Source organism: Embiotoca jacksoni, unplaced genomic scaffold, assembly GCF_022577435.1.
Source record: "Embiotoca jacksoni isolate LCO1_2020_lvr unplaced genomic scaffold, fEmbJac1.0.p SCAF_15, whole genome shotgun sequence".
Classification (NCBI taxonomy): domain Eukaryota; kingdom Metazoa; phylum Chordata; class Actinopteri; family Embiotocidae; genus Embiotoca; species Embiotoca jacksoni.
Window position 1 is genome coordinate 4,558,069 of NW_027185285.1, and position 19,585 is coordinate 4,577,653.

At 42.8% G+C, this 19,585-nt stretch overlaps 1 protein-coding gene across 2 annotated transcripts in view; it reads right to left on the minus strand.

The window, feature by feature from the left end:
- The window catches only part of aatka (apoptosis-associated tyrosine kinase a), a 32,453-nt gene that overhangs the window by 6,621 nt on the left and 6,247 nt on the right, over window positions 1–19,585 (minus strand). Inside the window, exons 3-11 of one of the 2 annotated variants that reach the window (XM_069148999.1) lie at window positions 11,796–11,929; window positions 6,001–6,142; window positions 2,792–2,871; window positions 2,224–2,342; window positions 1,978–2,065; window positions 1,721–1,854; window positions 997–1,081; window positions 771–892; window positions 263–412 (exon numbers count right to left, since the gene is read on the minus strand). In XM_069148999.1, coding sequence (XP_069005100.1) covers window positions 263–412; window positions 771–892; window positions 997–1,081; window positions 1,721–1,854; window positions 1,978–2,065; window positions 2,224–2,342; window positions 2,792–2,871; window positions 6,001–6,142; window positions 11,796–11,929 — 1,054 coding nt within the window. Of the gene's footprint in view, window positions 1–262; window positions 413–770; window positions 893–996; window positions 1,082–1,720; window positions 1,855–1,977; window positions 2,066–2,223; window positions 2,343–2,791; window positions 2,872–3,256; window positions 4,007–6,000; window positions 6,143–11,795; window positions 11,930–19,585 lie in introns of those variants that run through there. The other variant, XM_069149000.1, reaches the window with a different exon arrangement.

Sequence of the window (19,585 nt, forward strand, 5' to 3'; positions counted from 1 at the left end):
TATTGATCATCTGTCTTTGCTAGCGAAGACAAATATTGCTACAGTGGACTGGTGCACCACCACAAGCGAAAAACGATTTTAAAAAAACAGGACACACAGACTAGTTAGAAATTCATTAGTCAGTGAGCCTTGAAGCCCCAGTAATGCCTAAAATGGATTTCATGTGGCATCAAGGATACACAGTATACATTCCTGATTGTCAGCATGCATTTATATGTACAGTGTGTTTCACTGAGCGTGTGGGCGTGCAGGCATGTCTCACCAGCGGTCAGCCAGGGGAAACTGGAGCTGGGGTTTGGGTAGTTTAAGCTGCTGTTCCTTCACAGCATATGTCAACACCTGTCTGTCAGAGTAGTGTCTGTACGGCTGGTTTCCCAGCTCGAACAGCTCCCACACAGTCACCCCCAATGACCTGGAGCGGGCAGAGAAATCATTAACGGTGCTCAGAGCGCAAATCCCGGATGTAACAATGTTGCAGACAAGCTGTTTCATACTATGACCTTCTTGATGTTATGTTAAGTATATGTGTGCTATTTACATATTTACTCGAGAGTTTCACAATAATGGCTAAACTAAATCACAGCAAAACATCATAAGGTTCCTGGATATCTGCTTACACTGAATTTATCCAAGTTATAATAAATGCTGTTAAGAGCTTCATCTCTTACACAAAACAAAAGAAAAACAATGGGTTTGTCTTCAATACATCTACAATAGTATAAAATAAATCTAAAACAATATTTCCTATTGTCTTTCTTCAAACATCTCACCATATGTTGCTGCTTTTGGTCTGGTCAACGACCAGCAGGTTTCCATGAACTTCATCTATGAGCTCCGGTGCGATCCAGCGCAGGGGCACCCAAATCTGGTCTTGTGTTATGTAATAGTCATCCTGCAGGATTAAACAAAACAAAACAAAAAACATATTTGAGTCCTGGTAGCTTTTAAAGCAGTCTAAAGAAATTAGTAACATTGACTGAGTAACAAGAGACTGACCTTGTATCGGCTATGAGAAAGCCCATAGTCTCCAATCTTAACTGACATTTCTGAGGTTAGTAGGCAGTTTCGCAGGGCCAGGTCGCTGTTGGGGCAAAGAAAACTTTTTGTCAAACAATGCAACTATTGTGCATGAATTTGCCCTAAATTACTACTCTATGTTTTAAAATGTGTTTGTTAAAATTTTTATCAGCACAGTATTGTTTTTATTGTCATCAGTATATTACATTCTGGGATTTTTTTTTGTTTGTTTGTTATTACAGCTGAATTTGAATGATGGCTTATACATACAGCAGTATATTATAAATCAGTATACAAGCTCCAAATTATGAATAACTCTATGTATCCACGGCATTAAAGTTTAGCGTGAAATGGATATAATGATGTGCATAACGTGTCCAGTTTTTTTCTCACATGACAAACTAAAATAAGTCACTTAGTTTCAATCTCACCTTCTCCACAAACAGGGAGCTTTTCAGCCTGGCACTCACTGATTGGTTGCCATAGCCGCCACCTCATGGCTGAGAGAGAGCGAGAGGGGCGCGCCCCCGGCAACAAAATCACTGATGCTGGAGTTTGTGACAAGTACTCAGGCAGCACCAGGATGTTGTTGCAGGGAGAGACCAGCAGGGGGCTACACAGACCATTCGGGTGGATTCCTCCTTTTCAGTGCATTCGAATTCAGATTGATGAGAGTAAAAGGAGCAGTGCTGACATAATGTACCTGTGAATAAAGTTGTACTTGTGGAGGTGCAAAAGCCCCGAGGCAATGTCACACGCCATTCTCTGGAGGATCAAAGGGTCAGGAGTCTCAGAATCCGCCACCCGACAACTGTGAAAGTAGTTCTTCAGATCACCCTGAGAGGAGAAAGGACATGAGGGTGAGAGCTGCCCTGACTGTTTATTAATACTGCAAGCAACACAGACCAAGTGAGGGAATGAGGTATGTGTGAAGGACTGAATAAACAAAATGTGTCCCACCAGAGGGCAAAACTCCATGACCAGCAGATAAGGAGTGACCTCTGAACACTGCGCCAGGCACTGCAGGAGAGCAGAGTGCTGGAGGGTTCTGGAAGAGCAAACAACGTTTAAATAAGTATGAATATATAATGATCCTAGATGCAATAAATAATCAGATCAATCATTTACAGTAATGTATTGCTATTGGGTGCTATTCCTGCTGTTTATTGCTATTGGGTGCTGTTCCTGACGTTTCAATGAACTGACCGGTATGGCTGGACTTCTTCCAGGAACTGCATCTGATCTTGGACACTGGCACTGGCCTTCAGCTCCTTCACCACCACCTGGGTGGTGCTGAGGCCCGCATTGACCTCACCCAGCAGAACCTAGGAGGAACACACAAGAAGGACAGCAGAGACAAACTTTTAAACTAGACTGGAATAAAGATTGGGCTAGAGGAGGCTGGAATTTACTGCAAACAGCATCAACATGCAGCTGCAAACTGAAAAACGAAAGAAAGATCAGCACAAAGCGCGAATGAGAACGGTGTGTGAACAAGTCCAGGAAGTGTTGCAGCAGCATGTACTGTACAGTAAATTGTAAGGAATCTAACGCAACTGGGAATTTCACCTCTTCTCCTGTGGAATCAACACCCTGACCCAAGTGCCAAAGATTAGCCTCGCTAGAGTGAGATCATCGTCACATTACCCTCGCATTCCACAAGGAGCTGAAAGCACGAGTACAGTGAAGCACATGCAGTTGAAACAGTTAAAGCAAGTAAACCCCAAAAATGACCGTATGGATGTTTTACGGAAAAAAAGAGTGCATTATTTACCTTGCCAAACCAGCCATGTCCAATTTCCTTTAGATACAGCAGACTATGGCGGCCATGGTCTGATGATTTCAGCAGTTGGACTGGAAGGCAACAATAACAAAGACATACGATTACTTTTAGTCAGGATAAAATAAGACGGCTATATTTGGAAAAGAAGCGATTAAGTGAAAAGAACCCTACATTTTTCACAAGAAAGGTTTTCAATACACTGTGCAAAGTAAACAAATAGAAAGTTGAGGATTGTTTGTGGATACAGAATAGAAATGGAGCCTTACAATGGAGGGAAACCGTAAAATGAGATAAGGCGAGGACACCCCCTCTGAGCCAAACGATAAACGGACATTTTCATAAATAAAATTTGTCTGAAGACAAATGAACTCAAACTCTCTACTTCAAAATGACCACCACACACAAGGTCACTACAGAGACACCACAAATCCTATAAAGTCACACAAAATCAAATACCTCCTTGGATCCTCATATTTCAGGAATGGAGATGTTGATGGTGAGTGGAAAGATGATGATGATGATGGAGCAGTGGAGCGGCCAGCCACTCTGAGCACCGTGACAGGGACTGAGTCCGAGTCCCCGGCGGGGATGAAGTACTGGTTCAGAGTGTGAGAACCAAGAGCCCGGGGCCCCAGCCCCCGGCGTCTCAGCCTCATTGTGTGTATGTGAAAGAGAGCCCACGGTCACAGTGTGTGTGTGAGAGCCTCGGCAGGATTTAACCCTCCGAGCCCTTGCGCAGCTGAACAAGCTCACCACGCTGCCTCTCCCCGTCTGCACCGCGCTCATCCTCCAACTGGGACACACACAAACACACATACTGTCCTCGTCTAGAGCTCTCCAGCTGTCGAGCCAATAGCAAAATCCCCGGTTCCTATACAGACTAAATCTACAGCAGAAAGAAGGAGAATGAAACTTGGAGTCAGTGAGCCGGCCTGCCGACAGGTCGACGCAATGGTCCTGGGGTGGATTTCTGCCCTGGGCGCTGAGACGTTCTGGTCATGTATCACGCCTGATATGACTGTCACGCATGTTGGTAGTGTGCCGTTTGACGCGCCAGCTCTACGTGCAGCTTCAAGACACCCAGTAATGACATAAGGTCCACATAATACCCCCCTGTCACCAAGAACAGCAGCATTCCTCAGCCAAACATGACACAAACATTGCTCTGTCCGATGCAGAAAAGACCTCTGTCATACACACTCGCCACCCCTATCTCAAGCCACCCCTCCGCCCACCCCTCCCTGGTCTTAGGTCCTGGTGCATGCCGCCACCCTTCCCCTGTCTCTCCTCATTCTGTCACAGACCCTTCACTGTATTCTGTCCGTAATGCCAGTCCTCCGCGGGTGAGTTCCATGGACGTTTCAGCCCGGCCTTATGCTCCCCCACTGCTCAGCCGGCCTAAGACGGGGCCATTGTTTGGTTTGCTCACTCACACGCTCACGCTGTGTCTCCTGGTACCCAGTGCATCGAGCACACACACACACACACACACACACACACAGGCACGCAAAGAAGACACACACAAGGCCCATTCTCCACTGGATCTCTGGGCAGAGGTTGTCACGGTGATAACAGACCCACACTTCTCCACCCCAACCCCCGAGGCCCCCCCCCCCCCCTACACACACACACACACACACACTTACTCCCAGACAGAGAAAAAGAGAGAGAGAGAAATTAAGAAGTGGTATTATTCCAAATGTGGAATGTGTGAGCGTGAGTGTGCATTCCTGTCCTACTGACGGCATTCCCGGAGAAGATTGGTGGAGTCCAGTTGGGGCTGTAGGATCGGTGGGACCGTGGAATGAAACACACAAACACACAATCACTTCACACACTCACATTGATGCATCAAGGCTCTGTGGTGGGTTTGAAAGCTTTACATGACCTCCTGAATAAAAGATTAGTGCAACAAGTGGAAAAACAGGATTGTGAGAATAATGGAAAACATTGTACTGCTTGTTCTGATGTACAATTGATGCTCGGGCTCATATAGAAAACACCATTCATGGTCCGTGTATTAAGTGTACAATTGGTATTTTCCTTACGATTGTAATTACAAGGCTCATTCATTCATGTACGTTAGTGTGGGGGTGGGTAATTTATGACATGTGCAAAACGTTAATATGTATGGAGGCGCTGCCAGTGATTGTTTACAAGTGAGCTATAGAGAACACATAGTTTTCAAATATAAGGCTTTTTCCCATCGTCCTGATCTTTTCACATTTCTGCTTTCATATAACAGTAGAGTAAAGAGAAAATATAAAGAAAAGAAATTCCCTGTATGTTCAATACCCAAACATGTAAAAAAGTAAATATGACAATAACACATGTTTCACTGTGTTCACAGAAGAGAGGAAGAATGACTCATAGGCCATCCTCCTCCTGACTCAGTGGAGGAAGACGTTCTCCCTCCACCAGCATCTCTCCCTACGCCACTTATCCATTCCTCGCCCTGCAACACCTGGACCAATCATAAAGCGGTAGCTATGGGGGACAGAGTCGAGGGAAGCGATTGGCTGTGAGCCTGAGGCTGCCTTGTCCAATCATTGCGGGCGCTCGCATCCTGGGATGCTGAGCAGCAGCTCACCTCCCTTCTGGCTGAGCACAGTGCAGCGCAGACAGCCAGTGAGTCATGCAGGGTGAGGCACTTTGAGCAGCCAGGATCTGGCTTTAACTGAGATTTACACATCATATGAATGCACATGCACACGTTAAACATGCTGCGTTTGATGTAGAGTGACCTGAAGAAATCAGACTGTGTTGCTGAGAAGGATCACAGATATAGAATACAAACTAAATAATACGGATGTGTGCTTGAAAACCTGACATTAGATACTGCAAGTACCAGGTGAAATAGGAACAGATGTCATATTGAATTCTTGTTAATGCAATGTATCATGCATTTCAGAAAACACACAGAGCTCCAGAAATAATGTAGAGTAGGATAAGGTCAGATTCCTTCCTCTCCAGTGGGCTACGGTTTTTATATACAATAAGCTATGCAGCACTATAGGAGGTTAATTCCTAAATACATTACACAACGGACAGATGTCTGTGGCTTGAGAGCAAGAGAGAGAGAGAGAGAGAGAGAGAGAGAGAGAGAGAGAGAGAGAGAGAGAGAGAGAGAGAGGGTAAAAGAGGGAAACAATACATAGCCTAGAAGTGTTATGTGCTGATGGTGTCGAGTAGTTTCTTACTGGATCTGCCAGGCTGCTTGGAGACAGGCAGGGAGACCTCGGTGAGGGGAAGGATGTAAACCTCGGGGCCATTCTGCGAGGAAGGCGAGGCCAGGGCGGAGAGATCTGCCTGGTACTCCTCTCCCTCCGTGTTTTCAAACTCCTGGTGCAAAGACACACACTGAGATTTAGTCATCCACTCGCACTGACATGTTGGGAGACAATGGTTCAACTGTGAGGGCATTCAAATGCTCCGAGGCACATCCACCTACCCGTATACATAAGTCATGTACATTGTGGGGTGCAATGTGTGGGCCACTGCTAAGACGCTGTGGGGGGACACACTAATGCATACGGCTATTCAAACTGTATACACAAAGCCTTTCTTTCTTTCAGTCGTTTCTTTTTTTCTTCATATACACTCTTGTAAACAACAGAACTTCACATAGTTAATCGTAGTTTTCATGGTTTTTTTTTCTCATTAACAGTAAAAAAAAAAAAAAAAAAAAAAAAAAAAAAAAATTTGAGTATATTTTAACCTATAAGGATTTGTTCCTAAAAGATGTGCCAGTTTTGGTAATAACATCACCACTTGCGTCAACAGAGGAAACACCAGTGTCCTGATTATTTGAAGCTACGCAATTAAAACAGTGCTATTACAGCTGCCAGAATGAAAAGAAAACATTATTTATTGTTGGTATCGCACACTGCTGCTCCAAACAAATACAAATTACCTGCTCTGGACTGTGATCAGTAACAGTGACGAGGGCTTGGAGAGCAGTTTTTTTTTTTTTTCTCAAGTGTTTTCTGTTACATAACTGAAAAAAATCCTGGACTGCATTTACATCCTTTAGTGTGGAACTAGAAAAGATAGAACATGAAATAACCTTTACAATATAAAGGTTAACTGTCTATACCACACTAGGTAAAAGAGCAAGCGAGAGAGTGGGATCCATAATTAGCTATGCAGAGAAAACCCTGGTCCTGCAGATTTACCCCCTCCTCACCACCACTACTACTAAAATGGATGAGGACGAGATGTAGTGGAAAACTGTGACCCTCTGTCTTTCCACACTCTGTACTCCACATCCCACATCCTCTGCTCTGCCCCGTCTGCTTTATCCCTACGACCCTTCTTTCTGCCCCATCCAGTTTCACTCCCCGCTCTACTGCAGTGTCCTTGCTCTCTAACTGTTGTACTGCGTCCCTATAGCGCTCTGTCTCTCTAAACCCCTATACAGTATGTATAAAGAGGGCAGATCTCAAAACGTAGCCCTTACAGACTACGTCAGCTTCATTGCTTCATTTCGCACGTTAGAAAAGAAACTGATTTTAAACTTTGCAAAAACTGCAGCAGACAAAAATCTTGCATTTGTATTTCTGGTGCCTCTCATTCTCGTCCCCCACATATCGCCTAAAATCTGCGATCATCACTCACCCAAGCAGCTTTTATCTATTGCTTTTAACAGAGACATGGATCAGCCTGCACGGCTATAAATGCTAAGAAAAGAGCAGCAGAATAGTGGGAGATACACAGCCAAAGAAAACAGTATGTAAATAGTGATAGATAAATAATCTGCAGTAATAGGCAGATCACAAAAATATATTAGCAGAATATTGTCACAATAAATCAAGATTCACGAGAGTAAACAACTGTATTGAATTAATTGTCTGTTGAGGAGCAATGCAACTTTTGTTCAGCAACTGCACAGGTCTCAAGCTAACAATAAACCCCTGAAGAATATCATACGTCACAGTCACAGTGAGTATTATTGAATTCCATGAATTCAAATATTTATGGGGAATTATCATCCAAATCCAAGATATCCCAACAGAAAGTTTGCATTATTAGCATATGTGTGCTGGCTGAGTGTGTCAAAACACCAAAACAGCCTATGACAGAATTTACCAGTGAAAGCAACTATAACCTCAAACGAAGGGAAAATAAAGATGGTCATTCAGATGTTTCTATATATTCATTATACTACAGATGTTTTTAGAATACATTAAAAACCAGAGGATGTTAGTCAAGTTAGTGAACAAACTTTGAATATGATAAAAGAAAGTAGAATAAATACTATTTTATGATTACCTGCTGTTATGTTTTAAAAAGTATACCCAGTTGTGGTTACTGGTAAAGACATGTGTTCCTGGGATGAAAGATATCAGAGGGAAACCTTCATCCCTCGCTCTGAGTAACTGGCAAGATACAAAAAAAAAAAAAAAAAAAAAATCTTGAAATACAACATTTGTCCCGTATGAACAACAACAGGTCTGACCTCGTAATACAAAAATCCACACCTTAAATGTTATATTTCTTTAATATTAATACTAGTGCAGTTATTAGAATTTGTAACATAATAAATTAGGTCTAACAAAGAGATATACAGTGTCCTCTAGCTATGTGTAATGATAAATTACTCAAAATAAATGAGTGTAACAACAACAACAAAAACTCAAGTACCAAAGATTATACTGCCACCAGATGCTGCAATGCTTCAATTATGATGATTTCCACGTCTGTATCTTTTTTTAGGTTACAGGCAGCAGAGGAGAGTCTTCTGAATCAAGGCCTCCTGTCTTTCCATTAAATATGTAAACTTCTTAAGTCAAAGCCCTTCTTGATGCCGTCCCAAGTGTGTCCCACCACATGAAGCAACGGCTTTCAATAATTCAAGCCGATCTTGTTACCAGGTGAAAAAAAAAAGTGACTATGTTGGGAAACCAGGGTGGCTATAGTGCTGTCTTCACAAACACAGAGCCATTATCCACCTATCCATCCATCTATCCATCCATCCATCTATCCATCCATCTATCCATCCATCCATCCATCCATCCATCCATCCATCCATCCATCCATCCATCCATCCATCCTCCACCTAATGAACTGTTACCCTCAACAAACCTTCCTCCCACTTGTAGCAACCACTGACGTGAAGAAAAGAAGAAAAGTGAGGAGAAAACTGGGGGAAACGAGAGCAGGAGAGTGAGCTGCAGGTTGGATTCATATGGACTAATTGAATGGCACAGTGTGTGTGTTCTGTAGTTCAACATGTGCTCTAAAACACTGGTGTGTGTACACAGGAATGTGTGTGTGTGTGTGTGTGTGTGTGTGTGTGTGTGTGTGTGTGTGTGTGTGTGTGTGTGTGTGTGTTTCTCATTCAGGAGAACCATCTGCCACTCTCCTCCGAGTGAAGTGTGAAAGCGAGCACCTGGCTGTTAGTCAGCGTTGCACTGCTCCCCAGAGAGCCTTCAGTTTAGAAAGCACTTAATACCCAGCCTCGCACTACACGCTCCAGTAAGAACACCACGATGGAGAGGAATAATGAAGCTTTTTGGCCGGTGCAGTGGTGCGATTTTTCAGTCCCACACGAATGCCCACCTTACAAGTGAGCTGTTGAGGGATGAGCTGTTGCCAAAGAGGGGGCTAAAGAGTGGGAACCATTTAAGCATTCTGTGAGGTTTGCAGATAACCTGAGAAAATAGGATAAAGATTTGATAGTGATCAATTGTTTCGGCATTCCCCAAATAGATTTACATTCATTTGCCTGAGAAATGCAAATGTAATTCTTTGAAACAGATGATTTCTTGTTACTGCGGTTTCGTGTTACTGTAGTCCTTTCATTGCCTTCCTCTGAACTGCCCAAAATTAATGCCACTGAATTTGACTACACAAGAGTCTAGAATTGTACTCACTTCTCTTCCTTCCTATTTACAGTAAAATAAAATGACTATATGTGCTATAAACAATAGCCACTGTCTCTCTGCCCTGCTGAAAGGTTTTCCAGCTCGAGGGCAGATGTTTGGTAGCTACATTTTCACTCTAAACTCTCGGTGACAGGAAGCTGGAAGACAATATCTCTGCAGGAATCAATAGTGTCATATTGGTATGTCAACCAGGCTCAAGGTGAGACCGTGGTTGATCGAGGCAAAATGAATCAGCTATTGCCCAATGGCGTTGTAGCGTCTGCAGCCACCCTTCTGTCATTAATCTTTTCACAGTATAAGGCAGGGCAGTGGAAAGCAGACACACACAGAGACTCCCACTGTTCTTGCAGATTATTGAAATACATTTTCACATAATGAGGCGGAGGTGATCTGGCCTGGGACTTGACAGATGTGGGCACACACACACACACACACACTTCGCAAAATTCCAGCAGTTGTTAAAAAGTACCCCTCTATGCTGTTCTCATTAAAGACACTGTTATCCCAGCAGCATCTACCTGCCACAGGCTGTTCCCTCTGATTCTCAGCACACATAGTACTTAAACAGGAAACTCGGCACTTATCCTCTCTTACGCTCTCCTCTTCTTTCCTCAGCTCTATAATCAACAACAACATCTCATTCATCCGTTCAAATTGTAAAATGATTTGCGTAAGTGATCTTACAGGAGAGACTGCTGTTCACTCAGGGCTGTAATTTATCCATTCTCCAGCTAAAAGGAGTTAGTAGCATTAAAATGCATGACCAAAGTGACTTGACAAAAGGAAAATATATTCCAATGCAAATGCCGCAAAACGAGCAGCATGTTAATGGGAAACTTGGAATGACGAGGATCAGCCGGTACAGCGGCTCTAGTCTCTGCTCCCTCTGCCCGTCAATATGCCCCCCGCCCCCTGTGTCAGTCACTGTTAGCCCTCATCAGGCGTTCAGCTCAGCGCTGATGTTTGACACAGCACGGCCGGGGTCACGCTGGCAGCCGAAGGCAACGCGGACACAATGTGTGCCAGGCTGAGATGGGTAAGGGTACTTGGTTGCATCACTTGCATACAATGAGGCAACAGTCCTCAGCAAGACTTCAGCACTTAAGGTATATGTAGGTTGAGGAGTCTGGCAGAATAACTATGAAGAATTAACACTAACGTGGTTACGACATCTCCTTGAGAATCGGTGCTTGCTGAAAATATTTTGTTATATATTGATCTAAATATGTTTAATGTGTACGTTGTTATTGTTGTATCGCATGCCAGAAAAGTTAAAATCTTAAAATAAAGCAAGTGGGGGACACTTTCGCCTGCAAGTTTTTTTTTTCTCGAAGTTGGCAGGCTGGCATTTCAAAAGTGAAGTCAGCTGTCCAATGAGTCACCAGACAGAAAGCAATCAGCAGGCTTGATAACAAAAAGAAACTTTCAAATGTTTGCTAGTTTCAGCGTCTCAAACATGCTGGTTTGCTTAAACTGAGCAGATCTGTGTTTTGGACAATTGGTCAGGCGTAACATAGACAACTGAGCTATAAAAATAGGTTTTCAGAACTTGTGTTGGCCATTTCATGGACTAAATTAATCATCTGATCAATCAAATGATAGACAATAAAATTGTAAATATAATATAGTAGCAAACAATAAAAAGGTCGACGTTCTGGAGTCTACGTTTACTTTGATTAAGTTTTCAGCACAAATTCAGTTATCAATCTGATTCATCCTTTGGTCATCATCAAATTTGATCTTTAATTACTTAATTACTATTATAGAATGCGTCAAGGTTGTAAAATGTATTGTTTTATTAAATACGACAGAAAATTGTAAACTACTGAACTATAAATACGTTTATTGTATGTTAAGTGATTTTATCCCTACTCCGTGTCTTCTTGAAAGTCTACATATTCCTGTAAATCATTGAATGTATTAATTTAAAATAAAAAGAATAATTCAAATGAACAATACATAATATAAGCCTTTTAGCTGTTTTTGATGTCTGTGTGTTTACTACATGTAACTCCGTTAAAATCATCCCATTTTCTTCCTCCCCGTGACATCCACATACAGTTCGTGCTCCCCTCACCACTTCCAGCTGGGGGCAGCAGGGAGCTCACCTTGAAGCCGATGTCTCCCTTCTTGCAGCAGAGGCAAGCCAGCATGAGGAAGACGAAAGTGAAGAGGCCAGAGAAGGAGACGGCCACCACCGCCAGAGATGAAGGCCAAGACAGCTCGCTCAGCGGAGCCCCATCTGTAACATCAGAACATAAGCGCCAGTGTTAAAGAGATCAGATGGCAAAAACTGCGGGGTCATACAGGAAATTAAAAACCAAATAGAGATAAAAGGTGATTTGTGTACAGATGATGTGTGACTCTTTTATTGGCAGCTTGATGAAAGAAGCATGACTCATTGGCATTATCTTCGGTCATATTAATGCAGACTGAATAGGAAGCAGGCTACTGTAGCTTAATTACAGTAGTTACTGTGCACTGAGCCATTGCAGCTAAAAGTTTGAAACCACCCACGAACACAATTAAACCTAATAATTTAATAAAGCCGCAGCAGAGTAGGAGTAGTGCCCCCACTCTGTTGCTGTGTAAACAACTGTAATGAATGAAAAAGCGTGAATCTATAATGTGCTTTTTATTTTCTGCAATAGTCTGCAAAATAGTCCTCAAAGAAATGTTTGCGACTCAAAATACGATCCCGAATTTACTTCATTAAAGTAACTGCTTTCCAGAACAATGCACACAATGCTGTTCAAGCCCATTATCACACAACCAGACACAGTTATGTTTGAGTGCACTGCATTGTGAAAGAATGTGCTTTCAGTGGGTCTGTGACCAATACACAGAAAGTGTAGACATGCAGACTGGTCATGTCCTTTCAGTTATTCACAATCTGTCAGAGTCTTCCTGTGCGCATATGTGCAGCACACGTGTAGGTTTGCCTTTCAGCTGGTAGTAACTTTCAGCAGAACAGGCCAGAGGGCCAGATGTTAGAGTTTGGAGCACCTACACATGATGTGAGTTACAGTTTCAAAGCTCCTGCCAGCACAGATGAAAGAGGAGACACACAGAAAGAGAGACAGATAAACTATGAAAGAGGCGAGAAGAAGACAAAATATCAGTAATTATTCCAATACCTTTCAAGACCTTTTTTTTTTTCTTTTTTTTTTAAAGACATTCATTCCATAAACCATCCCTTCTTCACAACTATTGACTGATATCCACATCCTCACACTACAGCCACTGGACCTGCTTGAAATTCTTGAAGATGTTTCACCTCTTATCCGAAAGGCCTCTTCAGTTCTGAGCAAGTTCAGATGAAGAACTGGAGAAGCAGGTGAAGAATGAGAGGTGAAATGTCTCATTTCATTTCAAGCAAGTGCAGTTGCCTCTGTTTATAACATTTAGATAACCTGGATGAATGAGAATCTTCACAGATACCTTCAGTCCGCCAACAACACGTAAGGGACTGAACCTCAGTCAATTTAATATTGGATGCTCCATAGAGGTTATTTTATTACCACCTAACCACTGCCAGCCTTAGCGCTCCGCTGGGAGTAATGAGGAGAGTTTGGCTATAGAAAACTTAACATGCACATTCTGTATTAAACAGTACATCTGTGTTTCAGTCATTGTTAATGATTTAAAATGAGTTATTGGGGCACTAATTTTCAGATTCATTTGCTGTATTTATTATTTAGGATCTCGTTCTGTTCCTGATTGTCGCTCCATAAATTTGATTCATCCTACAATTCGCATTATGCACCTGAATAACATCAGCATTCTTTGGACATTGTTTTAACACAAACACAAGGATTGTGTGAAAAATTCTAATTAAAACAAACCTGGTGACATATGACATCACCAGGGTTGTGTTCTTACACACTGTTTCGACTCACATTTTAAGATCTAGTTGTAGTGGTCGGACCTTTCATTCAATTCATTACTTTCCTTATGTTGTTTATATAAAAAATGATATGCATCTACGTTCTGAGTTTTCACTCCTCACTCCATAAAAAATATTTCAATAAAACATTTAACAAATATACTTGTAAAGTGCATCAGGGCCTGCAGTTACCCATTTTTCACATCACAAATGTAACACAACCTGATAAAGAAGAGGAGTTGCATATGTCCTCAGTTAAGGATTCCCTTCATCTTTATATCCTAGTGAGGACAACACAAACACACAAGCTTGGGACTCCAGTGCTGACTGAGGCTACTGTGGTGTGTGATGCTTGTGTGTGGAGGTTTTTCCAGCTGACTGACTGAGACCCAGAGGTCCTGACCCATTTGGCTACAGGGAACACACTGTTCCAGACCTGACAGCTCCCGCAGCCCAAACAGTAGGGATCCAACCAAAGTGTGATCCCGAAGTTACGGCCACAAAGCCTGCTATACCCTGCACTTGCATACACATGGGTGGACAATGCAAACAGACAGTAACCTACTTGAAACTCACGGTGATGTGCCAACGCATCACCATGGTAACATCCTGATGGCCAATACTTCATTGGCTTTTATATTGTGGCATGCCTCGTGCCCCTCTTTCTTTTTCCACTTTTGCAAGACACGTACTTTGTATTTCTGATGCCTCGCCCGTCTGCCCTCTCTTATCTATTTCCCTCTATTATGCAGTGACATCTGTGTGTGTGTGTGTGTGTGTGTGTGTGTGTGTGTGTGTGTTTTTGTATGCGAGAGTGCCTGTGAAGTGGAAAAGAAGGCGATTACGAAACTAAACCAAGCGATGCCCTTTTCTGGATCCACCACATACCACGACACACAGCCTGAGTGGGTGGAGAGAAGATACACAGTGTCGGAGTTGATAGGGAAAATGGGGATAATACTTCAAATGCCTTCAAAATTAAACATGCGCAGCATCTTTTCAATCCTTCCGGTATCCTGGTCAAGAATTAAAACTAAAGGAAAAAGAGAATCCCTCCCCCTGAAATTATACAAAAGAAATTCCAGCTCAACTGCCAAAGAAGCTTCAGCTGTAAGTGTGTTAGCATTTTTTTTGTTTTAATCTACTGCACATCATTTACTTGAGGAATTATATACTGAAACTATAGATGGATAGATAGATAGATATGAGGAAGGAGAAGAGAGGAAGTGTACTGTGTAGATGGTGCCAGAAACAGTGATGATACATGCTGAATCAGAGGGCATGCTGACTCAGGGCTCACTGAAGGACACAGCATAAAACAGACATACACATGTCATCGTTTCTGGAGGAGATTTGCTGTCATGATGTACAACCCTGGGGGGGTTGATTAAATGCTTTAATTTCTGCCTGCTGTCAGTGAACACTGTCCCACCTGCAGTAACACAGTACTAGAAAAAAATTCCAAGAGTGTTCACTAGAGTACCCAAATAGCTGAGGAATCAATCTTGTCCATTTTATCCTTGGTTGGTCACATTCTAACCACAAAATCTTGATATTCCCATGATTCCCATCTACCCTGAAAAGTTATCTTGCCTGAATTGATGTAACTTAAAGCTGTTAGCAGATGGTGAACACAGGCTTCGAACAATGGACCAACTATTGGCCCTTTCACGGATAACTTTGTTTCATGGGTCTGAAGAAGGTAAATACCAATTTCCTAAAAATCTGTAAGAGGAAACCATTTGTCCCTACTACATTTGAGGCAATAGCTGTGTTTGCATTATTAGGATTCAGATACTGGACTCCAACAACGGTGGGTTTTGCAACAGAATAAAGGTGCAGCTGAGCTCTGCAGGGTGTCTAGCTTGGTTAAAATGTATGTTATTTGTTGATGATACTGTACTAGACAATCTGAATCCGGATCAGCACTTCCAAGTGGGTAATCGGGACTGAATATGGGACAGCATTAAAATAAAGCAAACAATTAGGCAGCAGTGGGCTTCTTTCAGGTCTTCCAGTGAGACAATGAATTATCCAGAGAGTCCAGTCTGACTAAAAGGCTTGAGTTTGAGGGTTTATCAGATGCTGAAATACTGCACAGTGGTTTCTTATACTACAAGGAGATTTTTCTAACTGTAAAGTTATTACAGGCGTAGTGCACCACTACAGCAGTTCTTTTGAAAGGAATAAGGGGGAAGTGTTTTTCCAAGGAAAGCTTTTGTGTGTCTGAAACTCTGTCCTTGAAAGATGGAGAAGAAAGATTACTCATTCTAGGTTAGGGGAAAGCATCTGCACGGAGTGATTCAGGTTACTATTATATATACTGTATATATATTATATTTCTCAATTTCTCTGACTTCAAGCCAGTGCTGCTATAAATCGAGCAGGTACAAGTACTTCATCACCTTACAAATATGTATAAGTGGGGCGGGGAGCGACCTGATAGCAGAGAGGTTGAGGTGAAAATGCCGTCCGAAGTGAGTCCCCCGGTTTGATTCGGTGGATGACTGCCTGGGTGGAGATTCTGAGGCAGACGGAGCAAAGGGAATCCCCAGGAAGAGATAAAGAAAGTTGCTTCTCTGTACATTCGTTCACCCTCATGACTCAGGAGATTGAAAATGGGTAAATAGATGGAGGACTGTACAATCCTTAACCTCATTCCCCATTTAGCTTCCCACTTCGTATGTTTATTGGTGCAATTAAGGCATACATGCACATTACAGACAAAGTTTATATTGCAGTTTATGTTTGCATATTCTGGTTTAACAACAATAGATGGAGCCTTCATTATGTCTTTGTTCACTACCGGAAAGCCTAATATGGTCATCCAGAGGAAAATCCCAGTCACAATTTCCATAAGTGTGACATTTGAAGAATCCATCTCCCTCCCTCCCTCTCTCTCTGCGGAACTGTGAACTGAGCAACGACCCACGGTCCTCCATAAATATTTGAGAAGCACACATTACTTCACCAGCTGCAAAGCGAAATGAAAATAAAGCACTTAAAGCCAGGCTCATACCCGCTTTATTAAAAAGCTGTTTTCAGGATTGGGGAGAGATGAGCAATGTCCTGACAGACGGGAGGGGAGAGCGATGGAGTCACCCTGCCACCTCCACAACTCAGCCTGACGATAAGGAGCAGTGGAATAAAGGGAGGGAGGGAGGAAGAGAGGATAAAGGAATGAATGAGGAGGCCATTGCTGTTTTGTATTTGCCAAAAAAAAAAGGGACTTAACCATAATAGTCTTTCTTCATGAAGTGTGACTGGATCAGTTCAGTTTGCATTAATAAAGTCTGTTATGCTGTCAGATGATGGTCACACATTTTTACACTAGACTGAAGGGTGTACATTTAACATCATCAATGGCGGTGACCTTCGCAGCTGAAAAAATAAATATGTAACCAAATAATAGGCTAGGAAATTAAATGATGCTGTGGCTATATCCGGAGCAGTTCTCTACTAACCCCATCAATTCAAGAATAAGGCTGGAAAATAGCGATGAGTGTATATTTTGAACTTACTGTCTGAGCTTGCTCCATGAAGTACCAGCTGCACTGACAGAACGTAATAAAGGCTGAGCAATAAATACAGACATGGAGAAAGATGAAGGCCCACAGAGTAAGCAAGCAAGAAAGCTAAGAAATGCTCAGTTCAATGCTGTGTGTGTGTGTGTGTGTGTGTGTGTGTGTGTGTGTGTGTGTGTGTGTATGTCTATTTGCGTGTTCATGCAAATATATATGAGCTGAGGATGCGGTGTGTTAAGCACAGCCACTGAGCTTTTCATGGTAGATCATAAATAAAGCATGTACCAGTGAGGTAGAGCTTTCTGTTGCTGTGCAGCTGAAGCAACTGAATGTCAGGTCAACTGCTGCTGCTGGAATACTGACTACATGTATCCACCTGGTACTAATGCTCATCATGTATTCAACAAATCTGTTCCAAATGGACACAAACGGGGGAGGGAGGACAAACAGGAGCAGCAAGACTGTAGTGAAGAAAATGTATTCAGAACAGAGGGAGGCGCATAATGATCTTCCTCCCACGTTCATATCAAGGCCAGGGCCAAGCCACGCGCTGGTATTCACACACCTACGCAAGAAACATGCACCCTCACAAGAAGCCCAGTCAAGGTGCTGATTTGGCTGCATGGGATAACTTTGGAATTTCTGTGGTAAAGGAGAGTAACGGGCTGTTGTGAGCGGCATCCCTGAGACAAAGTCCACGAGGAGCACACACACAGATGATATTGTACGCTTTTGATTCAGACAGACAGAACAGAATTAGATGTCTCTCCCCCTCTGAGATGCCGTGTCTCCCCTTTCTCCTTTTACTTCAGTCTCTCGCTTTCTGTTTCTGTGCACACACACACCAGCTCTTGTTTTTTGACTGAGAGACCTGCAGAGCGGGCACCGTGCCAAGCTACACACCACTGCAATCAAACTGTCTTGAGAAAGAGTGAGGTGACGAAAAGGACAGAGGGTACGATAAAGTTTCAACTGCAATTACCATTCAAGTAGATTGGATACAAATAGGGAGGCATATTAAAGAAATAGTGTGTTAAGTAAAAGTCTCAAAACGAGTGTGTGGTCAGTGGTCACAGACTGTGTTCTGTATCTGTTGGGAAGGCGAAGTTGGCCTGTGCAAAAAAGGTTGTTTCAGCTTTTTCATCTATCCAACAGCACCTATCAAGATGTAACACTTTTTTAACATCAAAGAGAACATTCAGCTCGTCTTGGAAGATGCTCATATATTTTACAGCTTAGAAACATGCCCAGAAGGCACTAATGACTAAGTTGTATGTAATATACTAAAAACATTGTGGGAAGTTTTAGTCTGTGGTGGTTATTGCTGTCATGAATGCAACAGTAGGCAAGCTGCTGCCATTATGTGGCCACTGAACTGCCCTTACACCTACCCTCAATGCTCCTGATGGGTAAACGTGAAAATGTGTGACAATGCACGAGAAGGAAAGAAACACATAAAGAGCAAGTGGAGGGGAGTAGAAAACCCCCACAAATCTCTCTGAGCATGCATTTAAATTTAGGACAGTGCTGCAGGGGCAAACAAGCTCGTCCATCTGCCCTGCCTGGGCTGAACCATGTGGCCTCCAACAACAACACATACATTCTCTCACACATCCAACAGAAAAAAGAATGGCGGGGAAGTGCCTAGGATACACCGGAGAGAACAGGAGAGAAGTGTGACCTTTGAGTTGGATTTACGGGCAAGTTAGGAGGCAACAAGAGCAGAGCAGTTGGGTCTTTTGCAAAGAATATACATGCATCAACACTTGCATACACGTGCAGAAAACCTGCAAAGGTCCAATGGTTTTTGACTGTAAGCTGCGGGATGAGAAGTGCAACCGACCACAGGTCAACAATTGAAATAATCGGCTTACAGTAGCTGACGAATGACAGCTTCAGGTAACTGACAAAGCTGCCTACAAGTATATCGGCCAAGCTAAATATGTATCCTTCACTGCTTTTATGGATGTGTAAATAAAATGTATAAGGGCCATCATCAATCATCTCTGATGTCAATATGTAATTTGAGAACCCGTTTGTACAAGCGGTCAGAGATGCAGAGTGGCTGGAGTTAGTCCCTCCTTTGTCAGGTTCCAATGGGCTGCTGCATTCAAGGAGTTTTCTTCCCAAGGGAGACAACATGTGACAGATTGCATGAGGATGGGAGAGATGAAGAGTTAGGACAGAGAAAGGGACTAAAAATGCTCTGAGGAAAGAAGGAAAGCTTGTGAGAAGGAAAGCTTGTGAGATTGAAAAAATGGAGTGGGGACTGCAGGAGCTACAAGAAAGAGAGAACAAGGAACATAAGGTTGTGATGACAGCGGGCTTAACATGGAGAGGCGCAGAGCAGAAAGCAGTCTGCAAACACACACACATGTGCACACAGATGTCAGGAAGGGTTGAGAGCGGAGGGAACAGCATGACATGATTAATGACAGGATATGGTATCCTCTACCAAGTTACATCCTCTCTGCCGTTCTGTGCTCTC